Source organism: Nannobrachium achirus (assembly GCF_963921795.1).
Source record: "Nannobrachium achirus genome assembly, chromosome: 12".
NCBI classification, from domain to species: domain Eukaryota; kingdom Metazoa; phylum Chordata; class Actinopteri; order Myctophiformes; family Myctophidae; genus Nannobrachium; species Nannobrachium achirus.
Genome location: NC_137832.1, coordinates 65,740,332 through 65,753,023, shown reverse-complemented (window position 1 = coordinate 65,753,023; position 12,692 = coordinate 65,740,332). Strand labels below are relative to the sequence as shown.

Sequence of the window (12,692 nt, the reverse complement as noted above, 5' to 3'; positions counted from 1 at the left end):
CACCTTTGGAGTAATATAAAAGTTCACTTTGAGTCTTTGACACTTATTTATATCCATCGCGCTGTTCAACTCTGCACAACGCGGCACAAAGCGTTGCAGCGTGATGCGATCTATAGGCCTATATAGAGAGAAAAAGAGAGAGAGAGATAATTCACATTCTCTTCACTCTGTAAAATGTTCACGTAGTGTTTTTTGCTTAGGCATGTAACAATAAAAAGCAAATGATTATCTATTAGAAATTAAACGTGCAGGACACAAGTGTCGGGTGCTGTTTGATCGCACCCATGTCACCATGACATGCGTGCCGTCTAAAAGCCGTCTCCACTCGGACAGAACAGGCGCAGCGTGTGCGCAGCGTGTGCCGTGGTGTAGGCATATCTATACAAGATATTCATTTTGGCCGATAGTCACCCAGTTGTTCTTTATATGTATTATTAGCTGAAATGATGCTTAGCTTTTAGAAACACGCTGTGCAGTGGCAGCAGCGTCGCACTTCTCCCGGTCAGCAAGAGCATCATCTCCCCGCAAATGATTGCTCATGCACGGCTAAAATAATAATAGGCCTACATTATATACACCATAGCGATTCTCATAATTAATATTATATTGATACTATTTATGAAATAAAACATTTCCAGGTAGTGGTTTTAATGTCTTTGCTAAGCTGACAGTGAAATGCAAATGATCCATTACCTTGAACAAAGGCGCACAACGGGAGCGCTAAACGTGTGAATTCTCTTAGGAGGGGGAGAATGGGGGAGAGCGGTCTATTCTGCCGATAATTACCGTCAGAGTGGTATAATTGTATTTTATTTCATAATTAGGAAACGTTTCAGAAGGGGAAAAAAAAACGAGAACATATATATTGAGTATTTAGGAAAAGTCATGGAAGGGGAAATTTCTGAGACCTTCACAGGGAGAGTTATTGCACTTTGAAATCTCAAAATCGGCCTAAAGGACCGGTTAGTCACCCGTGTGTTATAAGAATTTTAGAGTTAAAAATCGCTCAAGTCCATGGTTCTCAGCGGACCTGAAAGAAGCCCTTCGTCTGAGAGATGTGGCATGGGCTACAGCTCGAAGCTCAGGTGAACCGGTAGACTGGTCCTCATTTAGGATTGTACGTAATAAAGGCATTCTTATGGTCAGAAAGGCAAAATCTGATTACTATTTGTCTAGCTTTGCTAAGACACAGGGTAATGCAGCTAGTTTTTGGAAGGTGGTAAAGTCCCTAAAAGCTAGTCCTGCCTCCTCTCTCCCGTCCCAGGTAAATGATGTAAATGGGGTTGTCTTTAATAAATCGGCTATATGTGACATTTTTAATCAGCATTTTATATTGTCTGGTCAGCTATTTGACAGACAGTCTGTAAATATAGCGCCTGCTGAAGCGATTATTAATAGCAACCCAGTCAATGTTACCACACCAGGATTCTCTTTTAAACCAGTTACACAGACAGAGGTTCTAAAGGCACTGTCACAAATCAACACGAAAAAATCAAAGGGTGCAGATGATCTTAACCCGTTTTTATTACATCTCAGTGCAAGTATAATTGCGTCACCACTTGCCCACATTTTTAATTTAACACTTTCCACTGGTAAAATACCTGCAATATGGAAAAATGCGCAGGTAATACCACTGCATAAAGGTGGAAATCAGGCTGAGTTAAATAACTACCGGCCAATTTCGAAATTATGCTGTCTAGCCAAGATATTAGAATCCCTAGTCAGTACCCAGATCCGTGCATACCTGAACACAAATAACCTACTACAACCTCAACAATCAGGTTTTAGACCAGGCTATAGTACTGTGACAGCTACAACGTTGGTCACTAACAACATATTAGAAGGCCTAGATAATTATCAACACTGTGCAGCCATCTTTATTGACTTATCTAAAGCTTTTGATACTGTCGACCATTATATTTTATTACAGAAGTTATCCACTGTTGGCTTTGATGAACTCTCTATTAAATGGTTTGATAATTATCTCACAGGGAGAACACAAGCTGTTGTGGCAGATGGTTTTACATCCAGTTCTCTTTTAATTCATAAAGGTGTCCCTCAGGGGTCAATATTAGGTCCCCTTTTATTCACACTATATTTGAATAATATTGTGCTTCCCTCCCTGCACTGTGACGCCCACTTCTATGCGGACGACACCATTTTATATAGTATTGGCTCCACCCTTGAAGTGGCCACTGCAAATCTGCAGACTGCCTTTAATAGGTTTCAACAGTCTCTAATTGATCTTAAACTGGTTTTAAATTCAGAGAAAACTAAATGTATGACATTCACCAGGTCTCCGATTACAGATACCCCTACTGGGATCTGCACACTTAATGGAGAACAAATCGAGCTGGTTACATCTTATAAATATCTAGGAATCTGGTTAGATGACAAATTCTCATTTAAAGTCCATGTGGAGCACCTAACCAAAAAGCTAAGAGGACAGATTGGGTTTCTCTACAGAAACAGATCTTGTTTTTCTCTCTCTAGTAGAAAGGCGATTGTTCATTCTGTAATAATGTCTGTGTTTGATTATGGAGATGTGCTCTACATGCATGCTTCACGCTCCACGCTGAAGCCACTTGATGCGGTATACCACAGTGCCCTGCGGTTTATCACTGGCGATAGTTATCTGACCCATCACTGTGAGTTGTATGAAAAAGTGGGATGGCCATCTCTTGAAGTTCGCAGAGAGCAACATTGTATGTTATTTATTTATAAGGCCTTGTGTGGTAAACTACCTCTGTATCTATCCTCACTTTTAGATCTAAAAGTAACAGGACATTCAACACGCGCTCAGGCGCACATTAGATATACCTGTCCACGTATGAACAGTGAGCAAGGAAAGACTGCCTTTATGCACTATGCTCCACACAAATGGGAAAAGCTTCAGGACTCGCTCAAACTATCTCAATTGGTTTCACTAGAGGCATTTAAAGTGATGCTTGAGGGCACTTTACATAGGGAGTGTACCTGTTTTATGTAAAAACTGTTTATGTGTATCTCTGATGTTGTATGTTGTTGTATTTTGATTCTATTGTTTGTTGCTCTGTTCATTGCTGTATTGTTTTTATGTTGTAATCAGGGTGTCCTTGAAAAAGAGAGCGTGCTCTCAATGGGCTCCCCTGAATAAATAAAGGAAACAAACAAACGTCCATGTTTGTTGTTGCCATCTTAAAATGAGCGTGCATTGTTGTTAATTAGTGGTTGAACAATCTTGCCAACTTTACTCACAAGTGCCCTCTCGTTTGAAAGGCTCTGTGATGTATTCTAACTAATAACAACTTGTTTTGATAGTCCATCCAACAACTAAACCGCGCGCCTAGCTCGTATTACAAAGTCAAGCCGATCGGTGTGCACTGCAGCGTCACAGGCACAGCGTGATAGAGGGGGGCCCATTGAGGGGGGCTTCCGATGGAGGGTCATTCGCATTGAGCGTCATTTATTTGGACTGAGATTTACCGGCAGTCGGAGTCCCCCCTGGCAACAGGACATAGGCAGAACTAGCACGTTAAAGGGGGCCCAAATGTGAGAGGGGGTTTTCGATGGACGATCATTTGCATTGACCATCATTTGGACTTAGACTGACGGGCAGTCGGAGGCCCCCCTGACGGCCGAGGCCCGTTTCAATTGAAACCAATGAAACATAGTTAAGGCCGCCAATGTGTACAGTATAATCGATCATATTTGCGGCTTTTTCTTGGACCTGAACACTGGAGGGGATATCCCCCCACCCAAAAAAAGTGGAGGTGTTAATCCCCCCGTCCCCCCCTACCCCCTGCGCGCATGGTTCAATATTTATAAAACACCAGAGACAGACCTAAACTCTTTCACTTTAAAAATGTTTTTCTAAAACGGCTACTGTTCCATTCTTTGATTCTAATTGGCTGGTTTCCCTTTAACTGCTGTGGTATATGAGACTATAACCCACACCTTGAATCAGTTTATATCAAACCCAGGTGCGTTATTTATTTCCACAGTGTTCCACAGTGCACCAATTATCTGCACCTGTGTTGTTGGCAAAAAAGCTGGGAACTACTTTCTTGTAGCTGAGAACTTTCTTGCAGACCTTGTAGTGAATTATTAGTGAAATAGAACAGTTTTAATTGGTACATGTGTATGATATTTCATGTTGCCATATTGTAACCATTTTAGAAAAGCAATAAGCCACGTGAGGCTTGTGGTTACCTGTGTTTTATAATGGCTGAGAGGGTTGGAGACACCGCGCCTCTCAGCCGTTATAAAATACTGTGTGAAGCGATAAGTTGGGTGGAACTGCTTAATCAACACTTGGTCGTTTCCAGCTTTGCAGCTGCAGTCGACGCCAGCTCAACTTGGATTAATTGTATCTTTGTAGAGTTTTGTGGCTGCTATGAACGCTTTGTGTGTTCACGACGCTGGCGTCCTTTGAACGTGAACGTAGCCTGCGTGTTGCTTTGTATCTGCCAGGGTGAACTGAGTTGATGAAAAGGTTTACGTTTGAAAATGGCTGCAATTCCACGTTCCTCAGCAGGTGTGGAGGAATATGAGTTTTAACAGATCCATTTATCATCATTTATTCTACACCAGCCATGCAGCCATGTTTCACTGTAAGACAAATGAATCCATATGATAACCGATTAGATTGTTCACCGACGCAGCGTTTGATGTCAAAGATCTAATGTCAGGAATGCTCATTTTAATCTGTTTTATTCTAATCCTATTTTGTGATCCTGCTGCTGCAGTGGAGGTAAATGTTGTTATTATCGTAGCCATGTTGCTGTTGTTATTTTATTTACCAAGGGAAGGTTGTTGAGCACAGATGCTCATTTTCAGCAAGGCCCTGTGCGCACACACGCGCGCACGCACATGCACGCACACACACACACACACACACACACACACACACACACACAGAAATACATACATTCGTCAGTGAAGAAGGGTAGTCGACCGGCATTTTTCGTCATACTTTTAGTCAACTAAATGAACGCTGGTAACAAGCAGGCTCCTCTAACCTTTAGGCTGCTGCTGCTGCTGTGCTGCGTGCAGCAATGCGTTTAGCAGACGCTGTTAATCCATGAGCCATTTACATTTTAAGGACAGCACAAGTTATGCAACAAATGAACAAATATTAATATTAATCTTTCCCTCTCTCTCAGTTTCACACTGTCTTTCTATCTCTCTCTCTCTCTCTCTCGTTTTCACTCTCTCCATCTCTCTCTCTCTCTCACTCTCTCTCTCTCTCTCTCTCACTTTCTCTCTCTCACTCACGATCATAGGTAAACCAAGAACATAGTAGAATAACCAAAACATATCTACAATCTGTACACAAAAACTGTACACACAATGGCGACTAGGAACACATACAGGTTACACAGTAGAGCAGGGACGTGCTGGCCATTGGGAAAAGCGGGACAACTCCCGGTCCAGGCCGGCCATTAAGAAGCCCTGTTTCATCATACAAGGCCGTCGCACAAAAGTAGTGAAAACAGCCGATCTACAAGCACACAACGCCTCGCGGTGCGAGGCGTTGTGTGCTTGTAGATCGGCTGTTTTCACTAGTTTAAATCATTTTTAAAATGATTAATCCAAAACAAACTGTTTTGGACGTACAAGGTTTCCACCCGACAACGACGAAATATAACTCATGTAATTGGCCCACTGGCTTGTCACTCGTCATGATCTGAAATGGCAAATATTTGAGTAGCATCAGTGCTATAGAGAGAGATCTCTCTCTATAGCACGCAATTACTAGGGCCCAAGGTGGAGGGGCCGTCATTATTTTATATTTTAGCTATTGAAAAATAGCAGATATACAAGCTCACAGCACGGCACTGGGTGCCTTGTGAAAAGTCGTGAAAATGTGTGCAAATCTTTGAATTATGAATTTTTCAACGAACATTTGTAACTCACATTTTGCTTCTGGGGGGTCCCTGGAACTAAATATTTAAAGATGGGGGTCCGTGGCCAAATGCATATCATTTGGGGGTCCTTCACATGAAAAAACGTTTGAGCACCACTGACATAGAAACATACAGAAAAACCTTCAGCGACTTTTTTCACGATTTTAAAAAAATAGCAGATCTGGCCGCGCTGCGAGCTTGTAGATCTGCTACATTATTTTTCAGTAGTTAAATCACAAAATAACGCAGTGAATCCTTGTACCCAGGACCCCCTGGCAATGAATGAGTCATGATGCACTGAGAGAGAAAGAGACAGAGAGAGAGAGACAGAGAGAGAGAGAGAGAGAGAGAGAGAGAGAGAGTTTACTATATTGCTTGTTATTCCCTTGTTTTCATTATCGTCGTCATCAAGATGCACGTTGTTCACTCGTTGTCTCGTTAGATTAATATTATGTATCGGCCTTTATAATGTTGTGACTTGTTTTATGTATGCCTTGGCCGTGTGAAACATACTTTATCACACCAATAAGACAATTTGAATTGGATCAGGAGAGACAGAGACAGAAACATGCAGAGAAAGAGAGAGAGAGAGAGAGAGAGAGAGACTGTGAGAAAAGGCGTGAGCGAGAGAGAAAGTGAGAGAGAGAGATGGAGAGAGACTGTGAGAGAGTGAAAACGAGAGAGGGAGAGATAGAGAGACAGTGTGAAACGGAGAGAGAGGGAAAGTGATGAGAGATGGAGAGAGAGAGCGAGAGAGAGAGAGAGAGAGAGACATGCAGCTCTGTTTGCACTTTTATTTTATATTCAATGTTTATTCATTCATACATGGTTTTCATGGTTTTGTTCCACTTCTGCTTGGCAAATATAAACAATGTTTTCTCATGCCAATAAAACTCCTTTGAATTGAAATTGACAGAGACGATGGAAATGAGAGAGGGAGAGAGAAACACAGGAAGGCCAGAGAGAGAGAGAGAGAGAGAGAGAGAGAGAGAGTAACAAGAATAAGGGTGCGTTCGTAAATGCGCACCGGGTGTGTGCTCAGTGTAGTGAGTGCAGTGGGCGTGACGTTGTAGAGTGCATTCAGTGTGGCTTATTTACCAACGACCAGTTAAGAGTCAGCTGTGAGCTTTTTCACTTTGAACTCTGAAGGAAAACCTTGTGAAAAGCAGCAGTTGCTAACGAGGATGGTCTCAAACTATTATTTAAAGTACAAACAGTAATAGCCCTCCTGATGCAGAATGTCCCATCTTCACAAGTTTTCAAAATGTATGAAAATCTTTTCGAAAATAGCGAATCTACAAGCTCTTACAAGCAATGCGACACACTGGAAAACCTCTTCAGTGAGAGCAACACCAGACTCCCTGAATCGCCAAAACAAAAATATAAAGGGGTGTGGCCAGCGGTTCAGGGTCTGAACCAGGCTACCCTCACATGCTGCTTAAAGCATATTTTTGGGAGTCATTTTTTCCCTTATAGTACAGTGTATATATACACTTATAGTGTAGTAAGTGAATGATGAGACCCAGAATTAACCTAGCTGTCAAAGATTCTCCTAGGGATTTTGAATTTCAATCTTTGTTAGATATGTTACCTTTACGAACACATTAGTGAAGAAACCGTTTGGTAAGGAATTTATTCCCAGCTTTGACAGGTATTATGATAATATTACCTGACTAAAGGCTTCATCCTGACAGAGTATTTCTACATTGCAGAATACTTTTTATATGATGTGAGTACTTTTTCCACCACTGCATGTGCATGGTGGGGATTACCCACCATGCAAAACCGTCAGTGATGTAAGACGTACTCACGTTTTCTAGCTACTTAAGTAAAAGTATCAATACCCCATTCACAGATACAGACGGATACAATGGTTATTGCACAACTGGACGTCAATGGTGACTGTTCTGCCCAGCGGGCACCGGTCTGGGTTCTCCAACATTACTTCTGAGACTCCTACATTCAATCCCTCATCGCACCCCCCCGGGCACAGGACTAGTATACTTAAAGTACCAAAAGCAGAAGTACTCATTATTGCAGAATGTCCCAGTTCACAACTTTTCAAATGTATACGAATCCTTTGAAAGCAAGCTCAACAAGCACACAAACGTGTCGCAAAGGGTTAATGTACGTTTTATTGACTAGTTACATCAAATGAACTACAGTAGTAACTACTAGTTACATCAAATGAACTACAGTAGTAACTAAAGCTTTAGTTACATCAAATGAACTACAGTAGTAACTAAAGCTTTTATTGACTAGTTACATCAAATGAACTACAGTAGTAACTAAAGCTTTAGTTACATCAAATGAACTACAGTAGTAACTAAAGCTTTAGTTACATCAAATGAACTACAGTAGTAACTAAAGCTTTAGTTACATCAAATGAACTACAGTAGTAACTAAAGCTTTAGTTACATCAAATGAACTACAGTAGTAACTAAAGCTTTTATTGACTAGTTACATCAAATGAACTACAGTAGTAACTAAATGAACTACAGTAGTAACTAAATGAACTACAGTAGTAACTACAGTAGTAACTAAATGAACTACAGTAGTAACTAGTTACATCAAATGAACTACAGTAGTAACTAGTTACATCAAATGAACTACAGTAGTAACTAGTAACTAGTAACTAGTAACTAGTTACATCAAATGAACTACAGTAGTAACTAGTAACTAGTAACTAGTAACTAGTTACATCAAATGAACTACAGTAGTAACTAAAGCTTTAGTTACATCAAATGAACTACAGTAGTAACTAAAGCTTTAGTTACATCAAATGAACTACAGTAGTAACTAAAGCTTTTATTGACTAGTTACATCAAATGAACTACAGTAGTAACTAAATGAACTACAGTAGTAACTAAATGAACTACAGTAGTAACTACAGTAGTAACTAAATGAACTACAGTAGTAACTAGTTACATCAAATGAACTACAGTAGTAACTAGTTACATCAAATGAACTACAGTAGTAACTAGTAACTAGTAACTAGTAACTAGTTACATCAAATGAACTACAGTAGTAACTAAAGTTACTAGTAAAGTTACTTTAGTAACTTAAGTAAGTAGCTTTAGTAACTAAAGCTTTCAAAGAAGTAAAAATTGCAACATTTGCCTATGTAGTAATGTACTTAAACCACCCAAAGTAAAAGTACCATTTATCTAAAAACTGCTTTTCAGGATTCAAATTCAAAAACAGCAAAAAGTCGCTCAAAGCTCAAACATCCTCCTCTTTTGATGCTTCTGTGTGACACAGTATATGATCAATAAAGTAGGTTGTTACAGTAGAATGATCAATAAAGTAGGTTGTTACAGTAGAATGATCAATAAAGTAGGTTGTTACAGTAGAATGATCAATAAAGTAGGTTGTTACAGTAGAATGATCAATAAAGTAGGTGTCTGTGTGACAGTAGAATGATCAATAAAGTAGGTTGTTACAGTAGAATGATCAATAAAGTAGGTTGTTACAGTAGAATGATCAATAAAGTAGGTTGTGACAATAGAATGATCAATAAAGTAGGTTTCTGTGTGACAGTAGAATGATCAATAAAGTAGGTTGTTACAGTAGAATGATCAATAAAGTAGGTTGTTACAATAGAATGATCAATAAAGTAGGTTGTGACAGTAGAATGATCAATAAAGTAGGTTGTTACAGTAGAATGATCAATAAAGTAGGTTGTTACAGTAGAATGATCAATAAAGTAGGTTGTGACAATAGAATGATCAATAAAGTAGGTTGTTACAGTAGAATGATCAATAAAGTAGGTTGTTACAGTAGAATGATCAATAAAGTAGGTTGTTACAGTAGAATGATCAATAAAGTAGGTTGTTACAGTAGAATGATCAATAAAGTAGGTTGTTACAGTAGAATGATCAATACAGTAGGTTGTTACAGTAGAATGATCAATACAGTAGGTTGTTACAGTAGAATGATCAATAAAGTAGATTTCTGTGTGACAGTAGAATGATCAATAAAGTAGGTTGTTACAGTAGAATGATCAATAAAGTAGGTTGTTACAGTAGAATGATCAATACAGTAGGTTGTTACAGTAGAATGATCAATAAAGTAGGTTGTTACAGTAGAATGATCAATAAAGTAGGTTGTTACAGTAGAATGATCAATACAGTAGGTTGTTACAGTAGAATGATCAATAAAGTAGGTTGTTACAGTAGAATGATCAATAAAGTAGGTTGTTACAGTAGAATGATCAATACAGTAGGTTGTTACAGTAGAATGATCAATACAGTAGGTTGTTACAGTAGAATGATCAATAAAGTAGGTTGTTACAGTAGAATGATCAATAAAGTAGGTTGTTACAGTAGAATGATCAATACAGTAGGTTGTTAATTTAATGAAAACAATGCGTAGTGCAGATGAGGGGCAGCTGGTTGTGGTGAGTCCTGGTTGTTATGCAGAACAACCTGTTGTGAGGCTAGAAAAACAGATGTTGTTTCTACGTCCGCGGTGTGATAGGATACTACTGACCACAGCTGGTCTGGTCCAGCACCGCTGCCAAATTAAATGACACGCGTTGCCTGAAAATGGGTTTGTGTGCCTGCCTTCTGCGTATTGGTAGATTGCAGTGTGAGTGTGTGTGTGTGTGTGTGTGTGTGCGTGCGCGTGCGCGTGTGCGTGTGTGTGTGTGTGTGTGCGTGCGTGTGCGTGTGTGTGTGTGTGCGTGCGTGTTCATGTACAATGTGATCGTCTCTGTCGGGAGGAAACCTCATATTGTCCAACACTGTTACTTTTCAGGATTCAAATTCAAAAGCAGCAAAAGTAGCAGATCTACAAGCTGAAAACACGACGCGAAGCGACGCGTCGCAAGCTTGTAGATCTGCTACTTTTGATGCTTCAGTGTGACGCTGTGGTGTGATGGAGTAAATGTGCGTTAAATGACGAAAAAAACACAAAATATCAGAACATGGAGATAAGAGGTTTCTGCCTGACAACAACGACAGCCTCCTGTTTTCATTGTGTAAACCACTGGCTCTCAACCTGTGGGTCGGGACACCCAGGGGGGTCCCCAAACTATTTTGGGGGGTCCCCAGCTGATTGACTTAATGTGGAACACTATTTTCTCACTCAACAGTGAGGGTGTCTGCACATTTCTAAAGTGATTTTTAATACCTCCAAAATGACAAATTAAACATTGGCCGAATATTAGATGCAGAAATTGTGAAAATAGCCAATCTAATAGCCGATCTACATGTTGCGAGGCGTTGTGAGCTTGTGAGCATGTAGATCTGCTATTTTCACAATAGAACCATGTTATACACTAATGTAATGCCTCAACTCGTCAGGGTGGGGGGGGGGGGGGGGGGGGGTTAAAATAAGATTATTTTGGGGGTCGCGGCCAGAAAGAGTTGAGAACCACTGGTGTAAACAAAAAGCAAAAATGTGTGATTCATGGTTTTGCAGGCAAATTATGACGAGTCCTTTCTGTCCGTCTGCGTGCGTGTGTGTGTGTGTGTCTGCGTGCGTGCGTGTGTGTGTGTGTGCGTGCGTGCGTGCGTGCGTGCGTGCGTGCGTGCGTGCGTGCGTGCGTGCGTGCGTGTGTGTGTGTGTGTGGTGTACAGGTCCAGGCTGGCTGACTTCCACATGAATTGCCTGGTGACTCAGCACACGGTGAGCAGCTGTCCCAATGAAGACAATTACCAGGCCTGCCTTGCTTCTTACACCAGACTTATCGGTCAGTACACCCCGTTTCTCTCTCTCTCTCTCTCTGTGTGTGTGTGTGCGTGTGCGTGTGCGTGCGCGTGCGTGCGTGCGTGCGTGCGTGCGTGCGTGCGTGCGTGCGTGCGTGCGTGCGTGCGTGTGTGTGTGTCAGTTTCAGCCATTACAGATTACAGGAAGCCGCTGAATTTGGAAGAGGCATTGTTTCCTTTAACCATGATTTAGTCTGTTGTGTCTGACAAGTAAATGTAAACTGTACTCTATGTAACTGTTCTGCTGTCTATGCACGTAACTGGCTGTTCTCCTGTTGTCAGACTGCACTGGTAGTGTTTATGTAACTGGCTGTTCTCCTGTTGTCAGACCACTGGTAGTGTTTATGTAACTGGCTGTTCTCCTGTTGTCAGACCACTGGTAGTGTTTATGTAACTGCTGTTCTCCTATTGTCAGACTGGTAGTGTTTATGTAACTGGCTGTTCTCCTGTTGTCAGACTGGTAGTGTTTATGTAACTGGCTGTTCTCCTATTGTCAGACTGGTAGTGTTTATGTAACTGGCTGTTCTCCTGTTGTCAGACTGGTAGTGTTTATGTAACTGGCTGTTCTCCTGTTGTCAGACTGGTAGTGTTTATGTAACTGGCTGTTCTCCTGTTGTCAGACTGCACTGGTAGTGTTTATGTAACTGGCTGTTCTCCTATTGTCAGACCACTGGTAGTGTTTATGTAACTGGCTGTTCTCCTGTTGTCAGACCACTGGTAGTGTTTATGTAACTGGCTGTTCTCCTGTTGTCAGACTGCACTGGTAGTGTTTATGTAACTGGCTGTTCTCCTATTGTCAGACCACTGGTAGTGTTTATGTAACTGGCTGTTCTCCTGTTGTCAGACTGGTAGTGTTTATGTAACTGGCTGTTCTCCTGTTGTCAGACCACTGGTAGTGTTTATGTAACTGTCTGTTCTCCTGTTGTCAGACTGGTAGTGTTTATGTAACTGGCTGTTCTCCTGTTGTCAGACTGCACTGGTAGTGTTTATGTAACTGGCTGTTCTCCTATTGTCAGACCACTGGTAGTGTTTATGTAACTGGCTGTTCTCCTATTGTCAGACCACTGGTAGTGTTTATGTAACTGGCTGTTCT

At 41.0% G+C, this 12,692-nt stretch overlaps 1 protein-coding gene across 1 annotated transcript in view; it reads left to right on the top strand.

Moving 5' to 3' along the window:
- Positions 1 to 12,692, top strand: part of LOC308295802 (GDNF family receptor alpha-2-like) — a gene marked incomplete at both ends in the record, with an annotated part of 317,858 nt that overhangs the window by 255,416 nt on the left and 49,750 nt on the right. Inside the window, one exon of the mRNA XM_080738851.1 lies at positions 11,471 to 11,583. Coding sequence (XP_080594977.1) covers positions 11,471 to 11,583 — 113 coding nt within the window. The remainder of the gene's footprint in view (positions 1 to 11,470; positions 11,584 to 12,692) is intronic.